Raw genomic sequence first — 26,398 nt, forward strand, 5'->3', positions numbered from 1 at the left:
TAAAGCTCAAAGACAGTGCTCAGGCCCCGCTGACAGGAGAAAAAAAGAAAAAGAAATACCCTTCAATTATACCGAGTCAGAAACAACTGAGCTAGGCTCCATAAGGTTGAGTTTTTATCAGTTTTTCAGAACATTCTGGTGCATACTCAAGTTTGAACATAGTGAGAATGCAGTGATTGAAGAAAAAAGAAAAAAAAAAACCCACATACCCAAGCCACCAGACTGGTGAATTACTCCTGTAATCCAGGAGTCTGAGATCTGAGGACTGCAGTTGGAAGCCAGCCCGGGTAAGAAAGTCCATGAGACTCTTTATCTCCAGTTAATAACCAGAAAACGAAGTGGAGTTGTGGTACAGCACTAGTCGTGAGCAAAAAAGTTCAAGGACTGGGGCTGGGAAGGTAGCTCAGCGGTAGAGTGCATGCCTTGCAAGCATGAGGCCCTGGGTTCGATTCCTCAGCACCACATAAACAGAAAAAGCCGGAAGTGGGCCTTGAGCTGAAGAGCTGAGGGGCAGCGCCCAGGCCCAGAGTTCAGGCCTCATGGCCGGCAAAAAAAAAAAAAAAAAGCTCAAGGACTGTCCCCAGGCCCTGAGTTCAAGCCCCACGACCAATAAACCAAAACAGAAAACGCTCAAGTCAAAAAAACCAAACAGCTCGATGGCGAAGGGAGCATCATCCTTTGGAAAGCGGCGCAGGAAGACGCGCACATCGGTTCTAAGGCCCACCACCTTCAGAGGTCGACGCGTGGCAAATGTGGCCACCCTGCAAAACGCAAGAGAAAGGGTAACTGGAGTGCCAAGGCTAAGAGACAAAACAGTACCGGGACAGGTCGGATGAGGCACCTAAAAACTGTCTATCGCAGATTCAGGCATGGATTCCGTGAACGAACAACACCCAAACCCAAGAGAGCAGCTCTTGCAGCATCCAGAGAGTTTAAAAGATTAGCCATACAATAAGTGTTCTGGTGAAGAAGGAGAAGGAGAAGGAGAAGGAGCACCAGGGCTGGGAATGTGGCTTAGTGGTAGAGTTCTTGCCTAGCATGCATGAAGCCCTGGGTTTCATTCCTCAGTACCACATATACAGAAGTGCCCTGTGGCTCAAGTGGTAGAGCGCTAGCCTTGAGTTGAAGAGCTGAGGAACAGCACCCAGGCCCCCGAGTTCAGGCCTCACGACTAAACCCTGCCCCCGCCAAAATATTAATAATAATAGGGGCTGGGAAGGTGGCTCAGTGGTAGAGCGCTTGCCTTGCATGTATGAGGCCCTGGGTTTGATTCCTCAGCACCACATAAGCAAAAAGAAAAAAGCCGGAAGTGGTGCTGTGGCTCAAGTGGTAGAGCGCTAGCCTTGAGCTGAAGAGCTGAGGGACAGCACCCAGGCCCAGAGTTCAGGCCCCAGGACTGGACCCAATAATAATAATAATAATAGGAGGGGACTGGGTAGGTGGCTTAGTGGTAGAATGCTTGCCTAGCATGCATGATGCCCTGGGTTTAGTACCACATACACAGAAAAAGTTGGAAGTAGCTCTGTGGCTCAAGTGGTAGAGTGCTAGCCCTGAGCAAAAGAAGCTCAGGGACAGTGCCCAGGCCCTGAGTTCAAACCCCAGGACTTGAAAATAAACAAATACACACATACGAAGAACCTATCTTTTGGAACAACAAGAGACAAATAGATAAAGTTTTAGGTAGCGGTGTTATTGGGATAATCAGCACAGAGGAGGAAGGAGGGTTTCAGAGGGTTCTCAGCCAGTCTTCGCGAGCTAATGTGTGACACAGAGCAGGGTGTGAAATGGACTCACCCATTACTAGCCTTTTTGGTCTTGTTTCCTTATGTACTAAAATAAATAATCATATCATCTTAGGTAGTACCAAGTTTGAACTCAGAATCTCACTCCTGTTAAACAGGGACTTTGCTTCTAAGTCATACCACTGTCCCTATTTTTTTGCTTGCTATTTTTGAGATAGGATTTTCTTCTTCTCCAGGCACATGCCTGGACTCCATTCTTCCAATTTTAGGTTTCCCATCCTTGCTGGGATGACAGGTGCTCACTATCACACCCAGCTTCAACCACTGAGATGGAATCTCATGGACTTTTCTGTCCAGCTATCCTGGAACTGCAGTCCTCCCATTCTCAGCCTCCAAGAAGCTAAGATTACAGGCATGCAACACTATACTCAGCTAATAGCATCGTGGTTTAATTTTTATTTTCCTGATAGCTAATAATGTTCACCATTATTCATTTTTAACAAAAAGCAGTAGTTTTCAAGTAACAAAATTGGACTTAAACTTTCCTATTCCGAAAGTTATTCATGAACATTATGAAATTGAATTTCTTTTAAATCACACCCAAATAGCACCATCTAGAGGTAAATACTATAAATATGTTTTACTTCCTTGAATTTTTTTGTCTCTTCTAAAACACAGTTGTTTCTATAACATTTGCAATTTTATTTTTAGCTTTTTCACCTAACATGATAAAATGAGAATGTTCCCAACCTTTTTATAAACAGTACTGCATGTAACAGTCTTTTTAACCATCCTTTATTGAAAGATACTTGGTTATTTTCAGCTGTATTTAAAGTTGTAACACGTATAGTATTTTGATGATAGTCCTTCTGTTCTGTGTTCCATCTGCTTCATAAAGCTCAAATCTTTTTTCTTTTTTGGGGGGGGGGGTCTGGTCTGGGGCCTGAACTCTGGGCCTGGGCACTGTCCCTCAGCAATGCAGCTCAAGGCTAGCACTCTACTACCTGAGCCACAGCGCCACTTCCGGCTTTTTTCTTTTTGCTTATGTGGTGCTGAGGAATCGAACCCAGGGCCTCAGGCATGCAAAGCAAGTGCTTTACCACTGAGCCATCTTCCCAGCCCAAAGCTCAAACCTTTGAAGGCAAAAATCTAGTTTTCTATCCCATAAATATGTACAATTGTGTGCCAGTTAAAAATAATAAACAGGCAGGGCACCGGTAGCTCACACTGTAATCCTAGCTTCTTGGGAGGCTAAGATGTAAGGATTGTAGTTCAAAGCCAGCCCAGGCAGGAAACTCTACGAGACTCTTATCTCCCATTAACCACCAGAAAACTGGAAGTGACTCTGTGGCTCAAGAAGTAGAACACTTGCCTTGAGCTGAAGAGCTGAGGGATAGACCTCAGGCACAGAGTTCAAGCCCTATAACTGACTAATAATAATAATAATAATAAAACACCAGGCACTTGTGTCTCACACCTATAATCCTAGCTACTCAGGAGGCTGAGATCTGAGGATAGTAGTTTGAAGCCAGTCCAGGCAGAAAAGTCTCCAATTACACACACACACATACACACACACACACACACACACACACACACACACACAGCTGTGGCTTAGCATTAGCCTTGAGCAAAAGTCAGGGACAGCCAGGCACTGGTTTCTCACGCCTGTAATCCTAGCTTCTCAGGAGGCTGATATCTGAGGATCACGATTCAAAGCCAGCCTGGGTAAGAAAAGTCATATATACCCAATGGAATTTTACTCATCTATTACAATGATATTGTACCACTCGTAAGGAAATAGAAAGACTTGGAAAGAATTAAAGTGAAGTAAGCCAGGTCCAGAGAAAATAAGGTTGCATGGTTTCCCTTGTTTGTGTAGCTTGAATGTGCCTGTAAATCTATATAAGTAAACATTTTGGGTGGTATACAAGTGGTTACAAATGAACTAACTTAAGTATAATAGACTCTATGGAGGGGCTGGGAAGGTGGCTCAGTGGTAAGCTCTTGCCTTGCATGCATGAGGCCCTGGGTTCGATTCTCAGCACCACATAAGCAGAGAAAAGAAAAAAGCCGGCAGTGGCGCTGTGGCTCAAGTGGTAGAGCGCTAGCCTTGAGCGAAGAGCTGAGGGACAGCGCCCAGACCCAGAGTTCAGGCCCCATGACCGGACCCAAAAAAAAAAAAAAGACTCTATGGAGAGCTCAAATAGTATAATCTTTTAAAAAGACGAGGTCAAGGTCTAACAAAACCAACACCAAGAAATGGGTACATCCAAGGGGGATGGCAAGGAGAGAGGGGAAAAAGAGTGAGGAGGGGAGGAAGTGAATGCAGTCAAGAATTTATTGTATATACCACAAAACTAAGAAAAGTAAGGGAAGTGGTGGATCAAAGGGGGAGGAGAATGTTGAAAGGGTGACACTGATAATGATGTGTTGTATTCATAAACTGTGTTCTTATATGTCACTTTCTTTATACAACTACTCACATATAATTCTTTTGCTAGTCCTGGGACTTGAACTCAGGGCCTGGGCACTGTCCCTGAGCTTCTTTTGGTCAAGGCTAGTATTCTACCACTTGAGCTACAGTTCCACTTCCGGCTTTTTCTGTTTATGTGGTACTGAGGAATAGAACCCAGGGCTTCATGCAGGCTAGACAAGCACTCTACCACTAAGCCAAATTCCCAGCCCTCAAAGATAATTTTTTTTTTTTTTTTTTTTTTTTTTTTTTTTTTTGGTTGGTCATGGGGCTTGAACTCTGGGCCTGGGCACTGTCCCTTAGCTCTTCAGCTCAAGGCTAGTGCTCTACAGTGCCACTTCTGGCTTTTTCTATTTATGTGGTGCTGAGGAATCGAACCCAGGGCCTCATGCATGCAAGGCAAGAGCTCTACCACTGAGCTATCTTCCCAGCCCCTCAAAGATAATTTTTTAAATAAGTAAATAAATAAAAATTAGCCATGTGCCAGTGGCTTATGCCTGTAATTCTGGCTACTGAAGAGGCTGAGATCTGAGGATTGTGGTTCAAAGCCAGCCCAAGCAGGAAAGTTTATGAGACTTTTATCTCCAATTAGCCTGAAAGTCAGAAGTGGCACTATGGCTCAAAATGGAAAAGTGCTAGCCTTGAGAAAAAGAGCTCAAGGAGAGGACTAGGCCCTGAGCTCAAGCCCCATGACCAACAAAAAGTGAAAATAAAAAAAGATGGGATGAACAGCTACCAAAGCTTTGCAGTTGGGTGGGCATCTAGTTGGAAACCTGGCATCTAAACTTCACCCTTTATTTGGAATGGTTAAGGGTATTTGGAGATGGAAGGTAAGAAAAGCTAGTGAAAGGAAAGGGATTCCAATCCATTTCCCACAATTGGTGCTTCCAGCAGTCCCCAAGTTCGTTGCTCCTCTGCCCACACTGCCCAGTGTGTTTTCTCAAATCCTGACCTTTCTTCCTTAAAGCTCTCTACTGCCCAGAAGAGGTATGCAAGCTCAGGTCTAGCCCCAACTCTTTCTATCCTCTGCCTGACTTCTCTCCACTTCTCTTCTTTAGAGTCTACAAATCCCACCACTGTCTTACTTGTATCTGTTGGATCTTTAGCATAGAGAGCTTATGCCTATCTCATTCCTGATCACTCTGGGTTGACCCTGTCCATTGAGCCTCTGCTTAAACATGCCTCTCTTCTAGAAACTTGTTTCAAACCACTCCACTGGATTTGTGCTCCCCTGGTAGACACATACTCTTCTCCTGACACATACTATATTTCTTCCTTCCTTCCTTCCTTCCTTCTCTCTCTCTCTCTCTCTCTCTCTCTCTCTCTCTCTCTCTCTCTCTCTCTCTCTCTCTCTCTTCTTTTTCTTTTTTGTTGGTCATGGGACTTGAACTCTGGGCTTGATGCTGCTGTCCCTGTGCTCTTCAGCTCAAGGCAAGTGCTCTACTGCTTGAGCCACAGCACCACTTCTGGTTTTCTGGTGAGTTACTGAAGATAAGAGTATAACGGACTTTTCTGCCCAGGCTGGCTTTGAACCGTGATCCTCAGATCTCAGCCTCCTGAGAGCTAGGATTACAGGCATGAGCCACTGGCCCCCAGCCTTCTTTTTTTTTAATTTTTTTGTGCCAGCACTGGAGCTTGAACTCAAGCCCTTGGATTCACTTGATTTTTTTCACTCAAGGCTGATGCTCTACCACTTGAGTCACAGCTCCACTTCTGACTTTTTGCTGGTTACTTGGAGATAAGAGTCTCATGGAGTTTTCTCCTTGGGCTGTCTTTAAACCTGGATCCTTGGATATCAGGCTCCTGAGTAGCTAGGATTATAAGTGTGAGCCACCAATGTCCAGCCATTACATTTCTTATCATTTGTTTTTCTTAAAAAACAAAACAAAACAAAACAGGAAGAAGGCCAGGAGTTGGTGGCTCACACCTGTAATCCTAGCTACTCAGGAGACTGAGGATCACAGTTCAAAGCAAACTTGGGTAGAAAAGTCTTGGTGAGACTCTTATCTCCAAGTAACCACTCAAAACCTGAAAATGGAACTGTGGTTCCATGTGGTAGAGCTCTAGCTTTGAGCAAAAGAGTTCAGAGACAGTGCCTAAGCTCTGAATTCAAGCCCCACAACTGACAAAACAAACAAACAAACAAAAAACAGGAAGAGGATTCATCCAGGTGCATCATAGGCAACACAGCCATCAAGATGTTCAACTGAGTAGTCTGCCAAAAAGCCAGTCATGCGTCAGGACTACAGCTGAATGCACAACAAGAAGGTTGACTTTCACAAGTACACTCTACAAAAAGACCAGCTAGAGCCATTATTTCACCCCATGCAGGATACATGTAACTGTGGATCTTGCGCTGCCCATGCAAGTAGATCGAGCTGTTACATGGAGAGCTTTATCCTTGGGCCTTCTCATTCTGTGCCCCTCTCTTGATGTGCACTTTCCAGTGTGGACATATGTAGGATCCCCCTCTATGACCTCTATATTGATCAAAAGATTCATGGAGAGCTATGGAAGACAGGGATGTTTGAACACATGTCCCCACAGACCGATGAAGACGAACACAGTATTGAAATGCATTTGCCTTACACAGCTAAAGCCATGGAAAGCCATAAGGATGAGTTGACCATTATTCCTATACTGATTTGAGCTCGAGTGAGTCAAAAGAATAGGAATTCAGAAAACTCTTTAATAAATATCTAGTGATCCTAGTAATCTCTGTGGTTTCTTCTGATTTCTGACATCGAAGTCAAAGGTTCTGTTAGTTACTATGATGAATCCCTGGGGGAGATTTATAGATCTATTGAACATCTACACAAAATTGGTATGAATACTATAGAACAATTAGATCCTGTATCTTTTAGTAATTAATTGAAAAAATATAATACTATATGTGGAAGACATCCCATTAGGGTGTTATTAAATGCTGTCACCGAATTCCAGAAGAATGGGATGAATATGAGCTTTTCCTTTTTTGAATTACACCCTGTCCAGCATAGAAACTGGCAAGATAGTTCAGTGAGTTATGGTGCTGAAGCACTCACGAGCCACTGAAACTCTGATTCCTAAGGAATGCCACCTGCATACTCACATCTGTCTGGGTCCCAGCCCAGCCTTTACCAAAACACTGGTTTTGGTTTGGGGAGATTCTGAAACCTCAAACCAGTAGAACTTTCTTCTCTTCTTTTCTAGTAAGTATAGTCCTTCTTAATTTTAACTCATTAAATAAATGCTTTGTAGTTTGGGGCAGTGGAATGAAGGCTGACATCAGCCTTTATATGTCGTCTCTTTTTATTAAAAGAGACGACATATAAAGGCCAAGATATGGCAGTTTTCTTGGAAATGACTTGTAAAGCATTTACCATATCCTAAATTTGCACTCTTTGCAGACTTGTGCATATATATTCCACTTTCAAATCGTTTTGCAAATTGTACACAAATAAAAGAAAGGTGGAAGCTTTTTAATAAAGAATTGCATTTATAAATTATCTGTATTAGAACACAATTAACCCCAGTTGGTAGACAATTACTACCCATGTTGTACAACAGATACCTTTTATTTTAGTTGCTAATAAAGGGTCTATACAACTCAAAAAAATAAAAGGAAGAGAAAAACTTTCTTATTATGGAAAATTTCAAACAAGAAAAAAGTATTTCATCACCCATTTTCAACAATTATCAACCCACAGCCAATCTGGTTTCTCCTAACTCTCTAAGTACTTTCCTCCTCTTCCATTATTTTTAAGCAAATAATACCAATCTTCTTATTTCCTCTGGAAATTTTTGACTCAGAAAGTGTCTCTAAAAGATAATGACTTTACAAATCATAGATATTGGCTGGGAATGTATGAAGCCCTGGTTTTGATTCCTCAGTACCCCATAAAAAGAAAAAGCTGAAAGTGGTGCTGTGGCTCAAGTGGCAGAGTGCTAACTTTGAGCAAAAGAAGCTCAGGGACAGTGCCCAGGCCTTGAGTTTAAGCCCCAGTTCTGACAAAATAAATTTAAAAAATAAAAATCATAGCTATCATTATCATGCTTTTTTGCAGGCTCATTAGAATTGCTTTCCCTTCTTTCAACTTTTTATTTTGAAAAAAAAAATGGTAATAATACAGAAAAGTTGTAAGACTACGTCAAATAAAATCCCAGCTCAGGAGGCTGAAATCTGAGGATGTAGTTCAAACCAGCAGGGGCAAGAAAGTCCATGACACTCTTATCTCCAATTAACCAGCAAAAACAGAGCTGGCTCAAGTGGTAGAGCACCTGAGTAAAAATGCAAAGGGACAGTGCCAAGGTCCTGAGTTTAAGCTCTAGTAGCAGAATCAAAACCAAACCAAACAAAAAACAAGGAGATACTTCTAAAATAACCACGATATAACACTGATACTCAGAACATTCCAGATGGATACAGGCAAGTATCTAGACTATAATTCAGATTCAAATTTTGACAGATTTTTCCCACAGTGCAGCATCCACTCCAGAACCTCTCACTGTGATATGTTGTTGTCTTGTCTCTCTGTCCCCTTTAATTTCTGGAGAAGGCCCGTCAGCTGTTTGACAGCCTAACCATACATTTAGGCTACCCTAGTGGTAACCTCCTCCACATTCTCCATCTTTGGCAGGAGAGGTGATGGTGCATCCTCAGGGCTTCACCTCTGGAGGCAGGTGCCAATTTGTCTCATTATAAAGATACTAGATTTGATTGCTCAATTAAGATATCCTGTAATTGCTTTTTAAGTTTTAATGATCTGGGAAATTTTTTGTGTTTTTTTTCCTGCTAGAGTGTGAATTTGATAAAGACTCAAGAGAAATCTGTTTCTCCATGTCTATATCCTGCCCAAGCTAGCAGTAGCTTTACACCAGAGAAGTGCCTACCATGTGTGGGTCACTAATGCAATGACTGACCTCCATCCAGCCTGGCAGAAGCCTTGGAAAGAACTGAGATCTCAGCTTGCCTCAAAGGCTGATGGGGACAGCAATCTGATGCCAGTGTTTCTGTAATCCTAGCTGCTCAAGAGGCTGAACATTGAGGATGCTGGTTAGAATCCTTCTTGGGCAGGAAGATTCATAAGACTCTAATAAATAACCAAAAAGCCAAAAGTGGAGCTGTAGATCAAGTGGTAGAGCACCAGCTCTGAATGAACAAAACTAAGGGACAGTGTCCAGGCCTTGAGTTCAAGCCCCAGTACTGGCACAAGAGAGGGGGGCTTGATAGGCCTCACAACCATGCAGTTTTCTCAAACCTGTTCTGCCAGAGGTCTTCTCTCCCTTCTAAGGTTTGCTTTTTGGATAGCTCTTGAGAAAAGCCCTTGCAATCCCCTACCCTCCAAATAATGGTTTCAATAGAAACAGACATTCCCAGAAAGAAAGCAAAACTGTATTAGCTGCCCAGAGCCTAAGGGCTGGGGGAGAGGAGTGGGAAGCCTATTTGCATTTTTCCCATTAACAAGCTGAAGTTGAGCTCGCTTGCCTGAGGAGATAATTTGAGAGGGAAATCTTTGCATATTTTATTTAAAAGCACGCTGCATTAGGCGGGTAATAATGCAGAGTGTGGCGATTAGGTGAGGCCTAGAGGGAGTAGAATGGAGTCCTTTCTCCTCCCCTCTTTCTATAAAAAATACCCCATCTCCTCCCCTATTTACCCCACAGTCCCCTTAGGCCTGAGAGGCAGATTGAGTGAAACTGAGGTCTCAATAACCTGGGACTCTCTCTCTCTGTCTCTCTGTCTCTCTCTTTGTCTCTGTCTCTCTCTGTCTCTCTGTCTCTCTCTCTGTCTCTCTCTGTCTCTCTCTCTGTCTCTCTCTCTCTCCCCCACACCCTCATATCATTATGCAGCTTAGGCTGGCATGGAACTGCCTGGGTTAATCTTAAACTCAAGATCCTTTTGAGTTCTGGGATCATAGGCATGAACTGCTACTCCCATCTGTTTTTACCCTTTCTTGGTTGTTGAAATTACAGTGCTGGTACTGGAATTGCATGTCTAGGGGACAGGGAAGGTAACTGGGTCATTGCTGCCTAGGACAATACCACTCAAAGAATCATCCAAATGCCAGTCACTCACATGTGTGTAGACATGTGCATGCATGCACGCACATGTACAAATCAGATCTTCCCTTGGGCTTCAATAGATGCCTGGGTGATCATGTAGTTGGTTGAGCAGGATCCTTTCTCCATCACATGACTTCTGAGCCTCTTTCCTCATCTACAAAATAGACCTGCATGCTTTCCTCTCAGGGTGGGATCATGAAGGGACAGAGTTCTATAAACTGTCCAACCATAAAGATGTGTAAGGGGATGTTATTACAACAGGGAGCAGAACCTTAGGCCACTAATTTAGTGGAGGACCCCCTCTGAGGACAGTTACCTTTCTCTAGGAGAGACTTAGGAAGCTAGGACAACCCCAGCCATTCTAGAACTCACTGGGTAAGGGAGAAAGGCAGCTTGCATAGTTAATGCCTAGCCTTAGTTGTAGTTTCTCCAGTAAAACTAAGTGGGACGCAACTGCTGGATAGCCATATAACAGAAGTGGAAGCTGGGTGCTGGTGGCTCATATCTGTAATCCTAGCTACTCCAGAGGCTAACATCTGAGGATCATGGTCCAAAGCCAGCCCAGGAAGGCCAGTGTGTGTTACTCTTTATCTTCAATTGACCAACCTGAAAACTGGAAGTGGAGCTGTGGCTCAAAGTGGTAGAGCAGGGCTGGGAAAGTGGCTCAGTGGTAGAGTGCTTGCCTTGCACGCATGAGGCCCTAGGTTCGATTCCTCAGCATCACATAAGCAGAAAAAGCCAGAAGTGAGGCTGAGGCTCAAGTGGTAGAGCACTGGTCTACAGCTGAAGAGCTGGGGGACAGCACCCAGGCCCAGAGTTCAGGCCCCACAATTGGCATAAAAAAAAAAAAAGTGGTAGAGTATTAGCTTTGAACAAAATGCTCAGGAACTGTGGTGACCAGGCCCTGAGTTCAAGCCCTATAACCAACAAAAAAAACAAACAAAAACCACAGAAATGGAAGCAATTTGAAAAATAGTGAATGTTATGAAGAGACAAAGTATTAGAAGACTCCATGGGGGTATCAGCCAATGAATAGATAGAGCAAAAGTGATGTACATACATCATGGAGTATTATTGAGCCATAAGGGATGAAATAATGACATTTGCAGGAAAATGGATTGAACTGAAGATGATCATGTTAAGGGAAATAAAACAGACTCATAAAGACAAATATCACATGGTATCTTTAATATATAAAATCTAAAACATGTGGGGCTGGGAAGGTGGCTCAGTGGTAGAGTGCTTGCCTTGCATGCATGAGGCCCTGGGTTCAATTCCTCAACACCACATAAGCAGGAAAAGCCAGAAGTGGTGCTATGGCTCAAGTGGTAGGGCTCTAGGCTTGAGCTGAAGAGCTGAGGGACAGAACCCAGGCCCAGAGTTCAGGCCCCATGACCGGCAAAAAAAAGAAAAAATCTAAAACATGAAAAAGAAAACAATGGCATGATATAAAAGGGGAAACTGTTTGGGGGGACGAAGGAAGAGGGAGGTTAACGATAAAGGTGATGAGGATAACCATGACTTAAGTCATAAGCATGTATGAAAATAGATAATTTAAATTATTTTTTAAAGAATAGGAAATTCAAATAAAAGTGAAGGAAATAGTAGGGTGCTGGTGGCCTATACCTGTAATCCTAGCAATTCAGGAAGCTGAGATCTAAGGATCATGGCTCAAAGCCAGCCTGGGCAGGAGAGTCCATGTGTCTTTGTACTGGCACAAATAAAAAGTTCAAAGGATAAGAAAGAGTAATAGAGGTATAAATTTCATCAATGCACATTAGATTCATGCATAGATAGATCACAATGAAACACCTTTATATAATTAATATACACCAATTTTTTAAATTTTCTAAAGAAATGGCATATTCAGGACAGGGAAAAAATTGAAATGAGACTGGCGTAAGTCTGGGTAGCAGAAAAGGAAGATAGTTCTTGAGATGTGGAGGGTAGATGTGGAATCTCAGATGGCAAGAGTCCAGATTCTGTAACCAGACATTTTGGGCTTGAGTCCTGTCTCTACCTCTTGCCAACAATAGGATTGTAGGCAATTTGCCCAACCCTCTTGGACCTCAGTTTCTTCATCCATAAATGGGGATGACAATAGTATCTATCTCCTAGGGTTTTATGAGTATCAAATGAGTTAATACAAGAATAGTGCCTGTAGGTGTTTTCTCTCGTTTTTCCCCCTCCAAGTACTCATCTATAGACAAATCTTGGGATTTTGTCTATAGACCAAGTTTGGGATGCAGAGAGTTGGGAAACATGATGCTGAGAATGGCATGAAGACAGGAGTAACACAGGAATGAGACCGGAGAGCACGGCACTGCACGTGGCCTGAGATGAACTTGAGAATTCCTGGAGGAAACAGAAGGGCTGCTTAGGGTTGGAATGCCATGAGGAGGGGCAAGAAAACGCTATCTTAATGGTGCAGAGGATTGAGGGTGTGACTGGCCTGAGGAGGAGGCACAGGAAGGGATGGGTCCTGGAAGAGACATGGTGTTGGGATGGAGGTAAGGTTAGGTGCAAGGCAATCATGAAAATGGAGGAAGGAATCTGGTAGCCTACCTCATAGGCTTCCTACAAGAACTTTCTACCTCAGGTTAAGCCATAAACCATAAAGGGGGAAATTCTTAGAGCTCTTTCCTAATATTCTCCCCAACTCCAGGAAATCCAAACGGAGCAGGATCTGGATCTATACACAAACACCTGCATGTATCTGCATGTTTTAGACCTGGGCCCGTGTTAGTGGGATACAGACTCCTTCAGAACCAAAGTCAACACACATTAAATGGGAAAGTCTTTTGAACCTTGGTGATCCCATAATGAAGCCAAACCACCCTGGCATAGAATCTAGGCCTACCTCCATATGCACCTAAACTGTGAAGGCCCTGGTGTACCTGAAGACGTGTGTCTGTGTGTGTGTGTGTGTGTGTGTGTGTGTGTGTGTGTGTGGCTCATAGACAAGCATATTATTTCATTGCCCTTATTACAATGCCTAGTATCCTACAAAATGCAAATCCATAGTTTAGCTTACAAGACTAAACATCTGTAATCACTACTAAGTACTATGCTAGGCTGCAATTGCTGGACTGGGATATAGCTCAGTAGTGTAGCATTTGCCTAGCATATACAAGACTCTGGGTTTGATTTCTACTGAGGTAAAATCCTATTGTTAGGTTTTAAAGAGAGGTTGCTGAGTAAGAACAATACCACTCACATGGTATTCAGGTAAGGAGAAGGTTTATTCATCGTTCCTGCTGGCACCAGGCCATGTTGGCACTACACGAGGCTGGGAAAGAGCTGGGAAAGACAGTGTCTGGCCCTGGGCTAGGCCTTATCTATGGTGTGGCCACATGGAATCCAGATGTGACCTCAGTGGATGCAGATGTGACCTCTTCCAAGTGTGCCAGTTGCCTAGGTACTGGGTGGAGACTTGGCTGAGAGGAGGGTGGAATCTGCTCGCCATCCAGGAGTGGACCTTACACCTATTGCTGAGAAAAATCCTGTTTCTGAAGTCCTCAGAGCCCCAGGTTCCTGCTTCCCTAGGGAAAATCCCCTTCACTTTTTCTAGAATGCTCTATTCCCCACTTATTTGTACTTTAAGTCACTATGAGCTCTGCTATGAACTCTTTCTTGACTGCCCCTCACCTCCATTCTCCCTTTCCAAACACAGAATTAAGTCTCTCCGTTCCTTAGGTTCTCACACATGTATGTTTCCCAAATGTGGTGTGTGCAACACTAAATCCATAAGATGATCCCTGGGAAAAGGTTCCAAGCTCAAACAAATTTGAGAAATCATCTGTATACACTAGCCCCTCAGCCCCACCACACAAATAGGAACTCACACCACACAGTGAGGTCATTGAAGAGTCCTCAGGAAAGATGCCCAGTAGGCCTTGTTTAATCAGGTTTCCCAAGCCCCTTTGATGATAAAAACCTTTTCCTTCGCGCTGTGGGAATGTGCTATGAAACATGCTTGTAAGAGTGCGAGTACGAGATCACACTGCACTCTCATTATCTTCGTCTGGATCTTTGTCTCTATCCTGCTAGACTGCGAAGTCCCTGAAGGCTGGGTTTGTATCTGAGTCATCTGGGTCCCCAGTGCCTAGCAGAGTGTCTGGCACATGATAGATAGTTATAAATATTGTATATTGTAGGAATCTCCTGTCTACTATGAAGAGAAAAATGCAAAGAGCACCTCAGAGACAGGTGCCTGGCAATGCCAGGAAAGAGGAGTCTGGCGACAAAGGAGATGGGAACAGAGGGACACAGACAGGTTTACAGACTGGGAGGGTCTAAGTCTCTAGGGATGTAGCTCATCCTGAAGACTCTAGAACAAACAGGCCAGGTGACAGCATTAACTGGTAGTTCAGGCCTCATGAGTCCTGTGTGGGGATTTTACAGAGTGGGGTGGCTTCCAGAGCCACAGCAGCTGAGGAAGGGCAGAGCCTCTCAGCCTGGAGGAGCCCACCTGTTCCAGGCTGGTCTGAGCTTGAGTGATGGACATCAGGACCTTCACTGGAGGTTCTGATTCCAGGCACCCTCCCTAGCTCTGTAGTCCCCTAGAACTTGGGACCCTGAAAGATGGTTCAGTGAGGAGCAAGGCTAACCAGCAATATTTTTACTCCCTTTTGTTTTTTGTTTTTTGCCAGTTCTGGGGCTTAAACTCAGGACCTGGGCACTGTCACTGAGCTTCTTTTTGCCCAAGGCTAGCACTCTACCACTTGAGCCACAGTGCCACTTCTGGCTTTCTCTCTTTATGTGGTACTGGGGAATTGAACCCAGGGCTTCATGCATGCTAGATAAGCCCTCTACCACTAAACCACATTCCCAGTCCTATTTTACACCCTTTGCTGAGTGGGAAAAGTCCCCATGAAGGCTCTTGTAGAAGTAGATTGTTATGGATGTGTGGGACACCAGACCCTGGCGAAGTTTAGACCAGAAGTGCAGGAACAAGCCACTTCAAGCAACTGGAGCCCCCTGGAGAGCCTTGGAAAAGTCTGTGGAGGGATTCGACCCTATCTGTTCTAAGGAGGCCAGCGTTAGAGTGTGGTGGTTCCTGAAAAGAGAAGGCTGGCCAGGCCTAAAGTTGTCCAGGTGAGGGATGACAGTGGCCTGCCCCCATGCAACGGAAGTGGAACGGAAGAGGGGGGTGTAGAACGCAGCGGGGTGCTGGGACCGAACTCACGACTGGCAGGCACGCGGAGGGGGGGAAGGAGGAGGGCCTGAGGCCCCCCCAACCCCATGCAGATAAACCCGAGACTTGAGCTGCTTTGGGCACCAAGAGGAAACAGGCTCGGTTTCCGACTTGGACGGCCTGAGGAGCTCTGGCCAGCGGGGCTGGGTGCTCGGGGAGCGGACAGATAGGGCACGGGCCCAGCTTTGGGGAGAGAGGTGCGGGCGTCCTGAGGGTTGGTGAGCACCGAGGGATGCACCCCAGGCCGGCGCAGGGATGCAGCGAGACCTGGGGACAGCTCCCGGCCCGGAGTCGGCACCCCCTCCCAAGGCGGGCCGGCCCCCGCCCCGCAGCCCCCTCTCCTCCCTCCTGCAGGGTGCCACCCACCCCTGCAGACCCCGGGGTTAATCCAGCCCTCCCCGACCAGGGGAGCGCGCCCGGCCCGCCCCCGCCCCTGCCAGCCTGTGCCCCAGGCGCAAACCGGGGACTGTTCCCTGGCTTCCCGGCAGCTGAGGGGAGGAGGGCGGCGGGGGCCGCGGGGCAGGGGCACCGAGCGGGGAGGGGACCCCGCTGCAGCTGTCCCACCCGGGGCCGGGACAAAGGGCCTGCGGGCCGGCCGGCCCGAGCCGTTTTCATGCTTGTTGGGATTAGGCGCAGCCTGGAACGCGCTCCGGAGGCTGCGGATCAACCGTCGGGTGCGGGGTGCTCGGGAGGGGGGGTGGCAGCTCGGCGCCGCCCGCCGCCGCTCCCCGCTTTGTGTGCGCCCCTCCAGGCGCCGCGGGCTCGGAGGAGGCCGCCCCTTTGTCTGCGCGTTTCGGGGGACGACGGAACACCAGCTGAACACCCCCCAGCCAGCCCCGCCAAGCCCCTCCTCCCGCCCGGGCCCGGGCGCGTCCCCCGCCCGCTCCCCGCCCCCATGCCCGGACCCACCCGCCCGCCCCCATGCCCAGACCCGCCCCCCGCCCGCCCCCATGCCCGGACCCGCCCCCCGCCCGCCCCCGGGCCCGGACCCGCCCCCCCGCCCGCTCCCGGGCCCGGGCGCGCCCCCCCGCCCTCCGCCCGCCCCCCGCCTGCCCCCATGCCCGGACCCGCCCCCCGCCCGCCCCCGGGCCCGGACCCGCCCCCCCGCCCCCCGCCCGCTCCCGGGCCCGGGCGCGCCCCCCGCCCTCCGCCCGCCCCCCGCCTGCCCCCATGTCCGGACCCGCCCCCCGCCCGCCCCCCAACATGCCTAAGCCCCTGGGACCTTTCTCACCGCCAAGCCCTCCCTCATCCCCAATCAGGGGGTCCCCGCCCCTCCCCAGGCCCTGCCGAGTGACACGTGAGTCCCACAAACCCCCCACTTTCTCCGGTGCTTCCCTCCCCACACACACACAACCAGTCGTTCAACCAAATCCACGCTCAACTCCTCAGATCCATGGATGATAAGCCAAAAGAGAAAGATGGGGCGATCCTCGGGTGCTGGGCCGAGGGGAGGGTCTGCGCGGAGGAGCGGGCGGGCGGCGGGCTGCGGCCGTGCTGGGGGAGGGGCACGCGCCGAGGGCTGGCGTGCACGCGTGCATTTGGGGATGTGGGCAGGAGGAGTGTGTAAGGAGTGTGTGTGCACAGTGCGTCTGGAGGTGACCGGTGGATGTGAGCCTGCATACCAGCTCTGATCCCAGGACGTCCCCAGCTTCTGCCTTCTCAGCCACCAGTAGCTATTAAACTCATAGCAATGCTACCACTATTATTATTCATCAACACAGGGTCTCACAATCTTGCTTTTTCTGCTCAATGGTCGAACTCTACCTCTAGAGCCAAACCTCCATTTCCCATGCTGGTTCATTAGAGATAAGAGTCTTGGATTTGTTTGCCTGGGCTGGTTTAGAACTCTCATCCTCATTCTCAGATCTCAGCCTCTTGAGTAGCTAGGATTACAAACATAGCCACCTGTGCCAGGCTGCTGCTTCCTCCTCCTCCTCCTCCTCCTCCTCCTCCTCCTCCCCCCTTCTCCTCCTCCTCCCCCCCTTCTCCTCCTCCTCCCCCTCCCATTTTCTCTCCGGTTCCTCTCTCCTTGTTTTCCCTCTTTCTCTTACTCCTCCTCTTCTCCTTTATTTTCTTCTCTTAAAAAAGCTGCACAAAGCAGTTTCAATTTAACATGACCATTTATGTACAATTCATCTTGATCAGTGTCGCCTCTTCTATAATTCTCCCTCCCACCTATCCCATCCCCACCCAGCAAAGTTACAAAGTTCCACCCAGCAAAGGTACAATACAAACTGTACCTCCTACCTCTGACAGCCTTCCTGTCTCCTCCTAGTCAGATAATAACAGCATTTACAGACTGCCTCCAAGGGCTAGGCTCCTGACTCAGTCCTCTTCATGTGTTCATCCATACACATATGACCTACTGCTGTTGCCCCTGGTTTACAGTTGAGGCACAGGTACTAAGTGGAGACATCTGGGTCCAGTCTGCAGTAAGCCAGAATACAACTTCTTCCTGTGCTCTTCTTCCTCCAGCAAGCCCTCACAGATCTTGCCTCTCTCTTGTTCCTGTCACCTGTTCCTGCTTTGAATAGGAAGCACTAACACTGGGATTTGAGTGAGGCTGGAATGACAGAAAACCACAGAGCTACCACCAAGGAGGCATTCACAACTTAGATAGAACTTACACTGGAGTCCTGAAGTGTAGTGCCTGGGCCTGGGCTTCCCACCTATTATATTTGGAAGCCTTTCCACCCCCCTAACTCTGCACCATTCCTCAGTTCCTTGTTCATTTCCAGCTTCCTTACACCCCAGGTTTTAAACTCATCCCCTGTGGCCATATGTGATGGGGTTGACCTACTTGGAGTCTCTGAAGAGAAAGATCTCAACTAACCCAGCCACTTCTTTGCTAGTGGTCTCAGCCTTGCTCTACCCCCTTGCCAGTTGCTTCCATGCTTCAGCCCTGTGCCTGTGGCCTGCTTAGATCTCAGTTGTTTCCTAACCTGGTCTCTGGATCTTGGCCCCAACTTCATCCCTCACTCCCCCTAAGCAACACTGTCCATTAACACCCAGAGCCTGGGTTAGATTTCCTGCCTGAAGGGGTAGAGAGTAGAGATGGCTGACTGGCCAAATCCCTCTCAAGTTCATTGACCTTCCCTATTCCTTGCACTATTCTGGGGACTGAGAAATCCTCACCCTGGTGACTTCAGCACAATCTCCCAAACGCAGAAGTCTCAGGCTGACCTGCACAGCCCTGACTTCTGTTCTACTCAGCTTGGAGTAACTTATGTATTAGGCTTCTGGACCCAAGTCTCATCTACCTGTACAGACAAGGGTTACACAAGGATGAGGAAAGAGGCTTCAATCTTAAGGCATACAGAGCATCTTCAGATCCTTTTGCTCAGTCTTACTACTGCCACAAGTAGAAACTGAACAGCAATTGCCCCAGTTCTTCCTACCATCAGTAGCCAACATACTTGATGGGGAACAACCATTGAGGTTCTATCTCATTTTTTCTGCCCCAGACTCTACTGTACTGGCTGTCTCTCTCTGGCTAGTCTCCTTTCCAAATCCACCTTTGGGCCTAGTCCTCTCTCTAGACCCCAAATGATAACAGAATTCCAGTAATACAATCAACCATAGTTTCCTAGTTTTGGCTTTCATCTTTTTCTCAGCTGAGAGAAACTTCTCCCCCCCCCTCCCCCCTCCATACTAGAGATGAAACCCAAGGCCTGTAGCATGCTAAGCAAGAATCCACTGTGGAGCTACATACTCAGACTTCAGATTTTTTTAAGTATTGGCATTTGAACTTACAGCTACACACTTGATAGTAGAACACTAACCACTTGAGCCATGCCTCCAGCCCTGTTTTTCACTATTTTTGCCAGTCCTGGGGCTTGAACTCAGGGCCTGGGCACTGTCCCTGAGATTCTTTTGCTCAAGGCTAGCACTCTACCACTTGAGCCACAGAATCACTTCCAGCTTTTTCTGTTTATGTGGCACTGAGGAATTGAACCCAGGGCTTTATGCATGCTAGGCAAGCATTCTACCACTAAGCTAAACTCCTAGCCCCTCACTAGCTTTTGTTTTTGGTCGGTCGTGGGGCTTGAACTCTCGGCTTCGGCGCTGTCCCTGTGCTCTTCAGCTCAAGGCGAGCGCTCTACTGCTTGAGCCACAGCGTCACTTCCAGTTTTCTAGTGGTTTATTGGAGATAAGAGTCTCATGGACTTTCCTGCTGGGCTGGCTTTGAAATGTGATCCTCAGATCTCAGCCTCCTGAGTAGCTAGGATTATAGGCATGAGCCACTGGCACCCGGCTCCTCACTAGTTTTTAATAGATTTTTTTTTTTGGTAGATTGTGGGGCTTGAATTTGGAGTCAGGGCATTGTCCATGAGCCTCTGTGCTCAAGACTAGTGCTCAATCTCTTGAACCACAGCTCTACTTCCTGGTTTCAAATGGTTAAGTGATTAGAATCTCACCGGGACTTTTCTGCCTGAGCTGGCTTCAAACCTCCATCCTCAGATCTCAGCCTCCTAAGTAACTAGGATATAGGTATGAGGAAGTAGCACCTGGCTTTACATAGGCTCATACTTCCCACCTGGACCTTTATCTGAACTATAATTCACCTACTTTAGACTTTCTGTCACACTGGGATAACAGGTGCATGCCACCACATCCAGCTTCCCTTTGTGGAGACAGAGATTTTTTTTTTCAGTCGTGGGGTCTGAACTCTGGGCCTGGGCACTGTCCCTCAGCTCTTCAGCTCAAGGCTAGTACCGTACCACTTGAGCCACAGTGCCACTTCTGGCTTTTTCTGCTTATGTGGTGCTGAGGAATCAAACCCAGGGCCTCATGCATGCAAGGCAAGCACTCTACCACTGAGCCACCTTCCCAGCCCCCTAAATTAATTTTAATAGAAATTTTTTATTGATTCTGATTACATAAATTTCACAATTTCACAGTATTGTGGGATAGTGATACTTAAAGTCACATTCTAACCTTCATAGGACAAATTAAACAAATTTTTATTGTCTTTTAAGTTGTTGTACTTTTTTAAAAGATGGAATCTTGTGGAATTTTCTATCTGGGATGGCCTGGAACCTTAATTCTTCCAGTCTCAGCCTCCCACATAGTTTAAGATGTCAAGTGTATGCCACCCAGCTATGGGTTAAAAAGGAGTCTCATGAACTTTTCTGCCCTGACTATCCTTGAGCCAGTCTTAACCTCCAAGTAATAGGGGTCTGATTTCCCCAGTGTCTCCCCCAACTTCCCAAAACTATGCTCAAAAGAGGAATTCAGATGGGGGTAGAAGAAGCCACCAGGTCACAGATAGCAAAGAAACACTCAAGAAATTTAATTCTCTGCATGTGTTTATTTGTCCTAGGTTGGTCCAGAAGCCAGGTTCACATTCAACATGCAGGATCTACAGACAGATATTCCTCAGGGTCCATGCTTCACCCTCTCTCCCTGTCCATACACCAGTCCATACAACGGGGTAGAATTAGAGGTAGAAAGATACCCATATGTTTTAGATAGAGGTTCTGAGGGCCAGAGGCAGCATTACTGGTTCCCAGGCCACTGTTTGGCTGCAAGCATTCAGTGCTCACCATCAGGACCTTACATGCTGTTGGCATCCAAATCTTGGTTCTCCCTAAGACTTGACCACTCTCCAACTCATAGAGTCTCTGCTAGTCTGCCACTCCCTGTTTAAAGGGTCATGTAGTAATGGAAAGGGGTATGACCCAGAACTCTAGAAGCTCCTACAGGTTGGGCTGCCCTGCCTGCCCCATATAACTAGAGAGCTGAGCTCTGGTTCATAGAAATGAACCAAAACAACTGGATATTCAACGTTGGTTTTTTGTTGTTGTTGTTGTTGTTTTTTTAGTCAGTCATGGGCCTGAACTCTGGGCCTGGGCGCTGTCCCTCAGCTCTTCAGCTCAAAGCTAGTGCTGTACCACTTGAGCCACAGCCCCACTTCTGGCTTTTTTTGCTTATGTGGTGCTGAGGAATTGAACCCAGGGCCTCATGCATGCAAAGCAAGCGCTCTACCACTGAGCCACCTTCCCAGCCCTGGATATTCAACGGGAGGAACCTAGGAAATGTGGCTTTTCCTAATAGCCTGAGAACACCATCTCTCAGAAACTCAAATCAATATGGACTTCAACATCTTTTCCCAGTGGAAAGGTGTGGTTTGTTTGGGAACTCCATTTTCCTATTCCTTATAGGATTGCAGCATCGCCTTCCCATGGCGAAAGGCAGCATTCAAGAGGATTCAAGTCTTCCACATCCTTCTCTGTCCCCATGTCACAATTCCCAGTTCCCTCCCTGATACCAATTCTCAACTATCCAGACAAAACTAGACAAAATGTGAAGGCAGACCAGAGCAGCCCAATGTAGCTCATCAGTTAAAGGACTTGCCTGGCCTTCACAAAGACTTGGAGATCCCCAGCACTGAAAAAAAAAGAACCTCTTACAGACAAAATAACAAGAGGGGCACAGCCTTAGCAGAGCAAAGTCTGGGTTAAGTGAGGGGAAGAGAGAAGGAAAGGTAGTGTGAGAAGTACCAGAAGAATGGATCAGCCACAACCCTCAGATAAATGACAGTAGGCTGGTATTCTCTTGCTAGGAAGCAATGGGACCCAGTGGAGAAAAATGGCTGGGGTAGATTTGGGTGACACAGAGTATGGGTAGATGCCCTCCAGGTGTAATAAATGTATACTGGCACATACCTGCTTATGAGACTGTCATAAACACACATGCTTTAAACAAACACTTGCTATACACACACACACACATATACACACCCTTTCATAAATAACTGAACACACAAAGATTCACTCATGTATGCCTGACATAAGCCAGAATAATCAAACTCCCACCTAAGTACACACACATTCTGCATGTATAATCCCGTTTGTGAACCTAATAAACACAATTCTAGGTACATAGCTATACATGAATATACACACTTACTGACTCTTACATACATGCTACACACACACATTCATTCTCACACACTGATAGTCTGTATGTACATGTGCACACAAAGCTCATTCACACATACCTGAATATTCCTGCCCGTGTCAGCATCACACACGTACACTTATACTTACATGCACTCATGCCAACAGGCAATCATGCACTTACTTGTGCACAACCACACATTTGTCTGCAGATACACACTTAAGACTTTTGCACACTTGTGGAGGCAGTTAACCCTGGTCCTGGGGCCTGGATGGTGCTGCCCTCTGCTGGAGACAGCGAATAAGCTCCTTTCTGTTGTCTAGTATAGTGTCGAAACTCTCCTGCAGCCGGGCCTGCTGGTCAACCAACTGATGCTGCAGGGACCGGATCCACTGCAGCAGTGCCAGGCGACGGTACATCACCAAGTGCACGTGGTGCTTCTCCTTCTCCTGCTCTTTGTAGCGCTCCTGAGCCTGCAGTTGCTGCACAGCTTGGGCCACAGAGGGAAGAAAGGGATCTGGAGGACTAGGGTCTCCAGGGGTCCCACAGGTGGGCTCTGGACTGCTGCTAAGGCTGTCAATGCTCAGGGAGCTGCTGGCATAGCCAATGTCCTCCAGAGGGGAGCAGACATTGCTGACACCACCCAACTTCTCAGGCTCAGCGCCAGTAATCTCTGCACCCTCTGGGGGACTGCGGACCACCTCGTCAAGGAGTCTAGTGGTCTGGAAGGCCTGGTTGTCAGAGGGTGACTCAGAGGAGCTCCTCATCAGGATAGGCTCCACTTTGCTTTGCATCTCATGCCAATTCTCATTGGCATCCTTGGCACTCTCCATGAAGTTGGAATTGCTGTCTGGTTGGAGTTCTGGCTGACATACTGCAGGAGGCAGGCCCCCCAGGAACTGGGCTCCTTCTGCTAGCCCTGGTTGGATGGTGAACATCTGGTCTGTGAAGGGAAAACAAGAATGCATCACAACAGGACAGCACAAGGTACCCCAAATCATGGCAGCCAGGCTGCAAAATAGTCCCTTTTCCTTAGTCCTGGAACACTTTCCCTCAAGATTTTCCTCTTCTCCTTCTGACCATTTGTTCTCAGTCTCTTACATAGGGTTCCCCTCAGCCCTCGGAGGCTGTCTTCTCATTCTATCACTTTTCCCCAGATGACTCCCTTTTCTACTTTGCTTCAAGAACTACCACGTATATTGGTTACTCTCTGATCTAGTCCAGCCCAGATTTAACTGCTATCCATCCTGCAAAAGATAACTCTACTCTCTTCAGTCCCTCCAGCTAGGAGGCTAGGGGCATACTATCATACTCTTCTTCCTTGCTCCATCTCATTGGTCACTACATTCTGACAATTCTTCGTTTCCACTTTCACTTGGTTCTGGTCTGGATGTTGGCCACAACTTTTTCATGAATCTAACGCCAACTCAAAGTATAGATCTGATTTGTCACAGCTCTGAATGCCATCCCTAAACTCTGGCTAAATCTCTACAGGGCCTTCCAGGCCCTGCTTGACCCCTTGCCCTGGGCACTCCTCCAGTCTTGCATCGTGCCTCTCTGGCTCCTACCACACCAAACTGCTCAGAGACCTCAGAACACACTACCATTCTCCCATACTCTTCCTTTGGCCTACAACATCCTGACTTACCTTTCCCTTTGTAGTTCACCCTTTTCCACCCAGCACATTTCTTCCTTATACTTCAAAGTTCAGCTCTACTTCTCTGATGCCTTTCTAATACTCTCTGGTTGCCCTAATATGCAGCAACCAACACAATTAATCCTTCCTTCCTCTGGCTCCTCACTGCCCTGGGTCCACATCCTCTTATCTGTGTATGTTTTCAATCCCTGTCATACAGAGTTGATGGTCAGTAGATATTCAACCACAAGTCTTCATTTAAACAAGCTCAAGATAGTTTATAGTCTGGCCCTCTGAGGGGACTCCATCATATCCCCAGGATCCTGCATGACACTAGCAGGTATCATGATACTTCTGAATGAGTGAACTGGAAGAGAGAACTCTAGTGGGATTTCAGTGCTCTGAAAAACACAGCAGTAATGGCAGTTGGTCATGGCTGATGCCCAGGACTGGCTGAGCTGGCTTCAGTTTCCTCTGTGCCCTAGGGAGCTCTCTCTTGACCCTTCCCTTCCAGTGCTCTAGGAACAGGTTTACTACCTTGTGTCTCTGCCCCTAGCTTGTCCCGAGGGCTCTCACTCTTCCCTAATAACCAGCTTCTACCAAAAAATGGGTTTAGAATTTCAAGAGGTTTGGATTTCGGATCCTATAAAGTGGCAGGGACCCTGAACACATTCAGTGCCAGACCTAGTCCTGGAGGAAATGCTGTAGGGACACTGCCTTTGTATCCTGGCATGGGGGACAGACCCTGGAGATCTTCTCCTTGCTCCATTTTTTTTTTCCTTTTCCTCAACTTAGGGCCACGAATGAATCGGGGGGTGGGGTGAAGGTTCTTCGAAAACGGAGATTTCCACCCTCCCCCCCCCAAGTTAATCCACAAACTGCACAAAGTGGGGGCGGTGAGGCTGTAAGATGGGGATTGGTGGTCCCCCCCTCTGAGCCTGGCAGAAGGCAACCTCAGCAGACAGAGGACAGTGACCATCATCCCCCAATCTCCGCGGAGGCCACAGGGCGGAGGCTGAGACTCTCGCCTCCCTCCCTCTCTCCCGCCTGGGCCCCACGTTCCCCCCCCCCACCTCCGCCCGGACTCACGGCCTAGCGGCTCCCGCTCCTTGCGGGGGGGTAGGGGGGAAGGCTGGCTCTGGTTCCGACCAGTCCGGCTGGCTGGGAACCCGTCACTGCGGCCCGAGCGTCGCTGGTCGGGGGCGTCCACGCGGCCCGGGGGTCGTGCGGGATGGATGCGGGGCCCCGCGCGGCGCGCCCAGCCCCAGGCCCCGACCGACTGCGGAGTCCGGCGGCGCCGGCGTCTACGCAGCGCGGTGCGGCGCGGCGCGCGCTGGGGCGGGGCGGCGCGGGGCGGCCCGGCCCACGTGGCCCGGTTCGGTTCCCCGCGCAGGAACCGCCTCCCGGGGCCCGGCCCAGACCTCCCCGGCCCGCTGCCATCACCTCCCGGGGCTCGGTTCGCCTCCCTGCAGCCCCGGCGGCCCGGCATCGTTTTCCGGCTTAAAACCCCGCTGCGGCTCCCCCAGGGCCCGCTGCGCCCGCCCCGCGCCCCGGCTTTACCCGGCCCTGCAGGGCCTTTCCCTCGGCCTGCAGTACCGCTGCTTCCCAGACCAAGTCAGTTTTCCCTTTTACGCTGCCTCGGGGCGCGCGCGAGGGCAACGTTTATCACAATACGGAATTATCTACTCCTAAGCCTCGTTAATCATTTAATGGAAGCTAGGTTTAGGGGAAGACGGTCGGTCTGCGGCTGGGCTGGTGGCTTCCTCCACGCAGGGCAGGGAACCCCTCTATGGCACCTGTGCTTTTGCCTAGCAGAAGAGGAGGAGAAGCTATAGGGAAGGGTCTGGGGTTTCCAATTCTAGTGGATTCTGCCCAGAGTTCTACTCTTTGCAGCCTGATGCCCCTCCCACTCTCCGGAGCTTCCTTCCTGGGAACACAAAAATCAGTCTTTGCTTAGTTGTCTTCTTTGATTCCACCTTACTATTCTGCAACCTAGGGACTAAATGACACGTTAAATCTCACCACGTCTTTTTATTTTTTCGTCCTTGGGGGTGGGACAGGACTAGAGATTGAATTCAGGCCTTGTGCTTGAGCTCAGGTCTTATTTTGCTAGGCAGGAACTCTACCACTTGAGACCTTTTTCCAGGCCCTTTGGTTTTGGATATTGGGGGGAAGGGGAGTCTGGTCATTTTATACCACTGGCCTGGGCTGTGATCCTCCTATTTGTGTTTCTGGGTATTGTTGGGGATGACAGACCAGTGCCTTCCCCTCTAACTCTAGCTGCCTCCCAAGTAGCCAGGGTTTACCCAGGATTGAACCACAGTACCCAACCCAGACCCAGCAAATCTTATCTACAAAAACAGGTGCACTGTATTATATAGTCAGTGCGCCATAGTTTT

The 26,398-nt window shown here is 48.0% G+C and overlaps 1 protein-coding gene and 2 pseudogenes across 2 annotated transcripts; 2 read left to right on the forward strand and 1 right to left on the reverse strand.

The window, feature by feature from the left end:
- The first annotated feature begins 656 nt into the window (after positions 1-656).
- Positions 657-955, forward strand: LOC122110505 (annotated as a pseudogene).
- A 2,371-nt stretch (positions 956-3,326) lies between these two features.
- On the reverse strand, positions 3,327-25,279 carry CUNH1orf216 (chromosome unknown C1orf216 homolog). Of its 2 annotated transcripts, XR_006147471.1 has the most exons (3): positions 25,089-25,279; positions 22,497-23,306; positions 3,327-3,349 (listed from the first exon to the last, which is right to left on the reverse strand). XR_006147471.1 is itself a non-coding variant. In XM_042680070.1 (2 exons), exon 2 carries the CDS (start codon positions 23,299-23,301, stop codon positions 22,612-22,614), a length of 690 nt encoding a protein of 229 aa, XP_042536004.1. In that variant the 5' UTR covers positions 23,302-23,306; positions 25,089-25,279; the 3' UTR covers positions 21,428-22,611. The 2 variants fall into 2 exon arrangements, 1 of the variants encoding a protein (XP_042536004.1); XM_042680070.1 differs by lacking the exon at positions 3,327-3,349 and having other exon boundaries at positions 21,428-23,306.
- Positions 6,417-7,272, forward strand: LOC122108081 (annotated as a pseudogene).
- Positions 25,280-26,398: the final 1,119 nt, after the last annotated feature.

This window comes from Dipodomys spectabilis, unplaced genomic scaffold, assembly GCF_019054845.1.
Source record: "Dipodomys spectabilis isolate Male_0828 unplaced genomic scaffold, ASM1905484v1 ptg000002l, whole genome shotgun sequence".
Classification (NCBI taxonomy): domain Eukaryota; kingdom Metazoa; phylum Chordata; class Mammalia; order Rodentia; family Heteromyidae; genus Dipodomys; species Dipodomys spectabilis.

What these genes read in the sequence shown, in the direction of transcription:
- CUNH1orf216 (XM_042680070.1), bottom strand. Translation starts at nt 23,301, where the DNA reads ATGTTCACCATCCAACCAGGGCTAGCAGAAGGAGCCCAGTTCCTGGGG.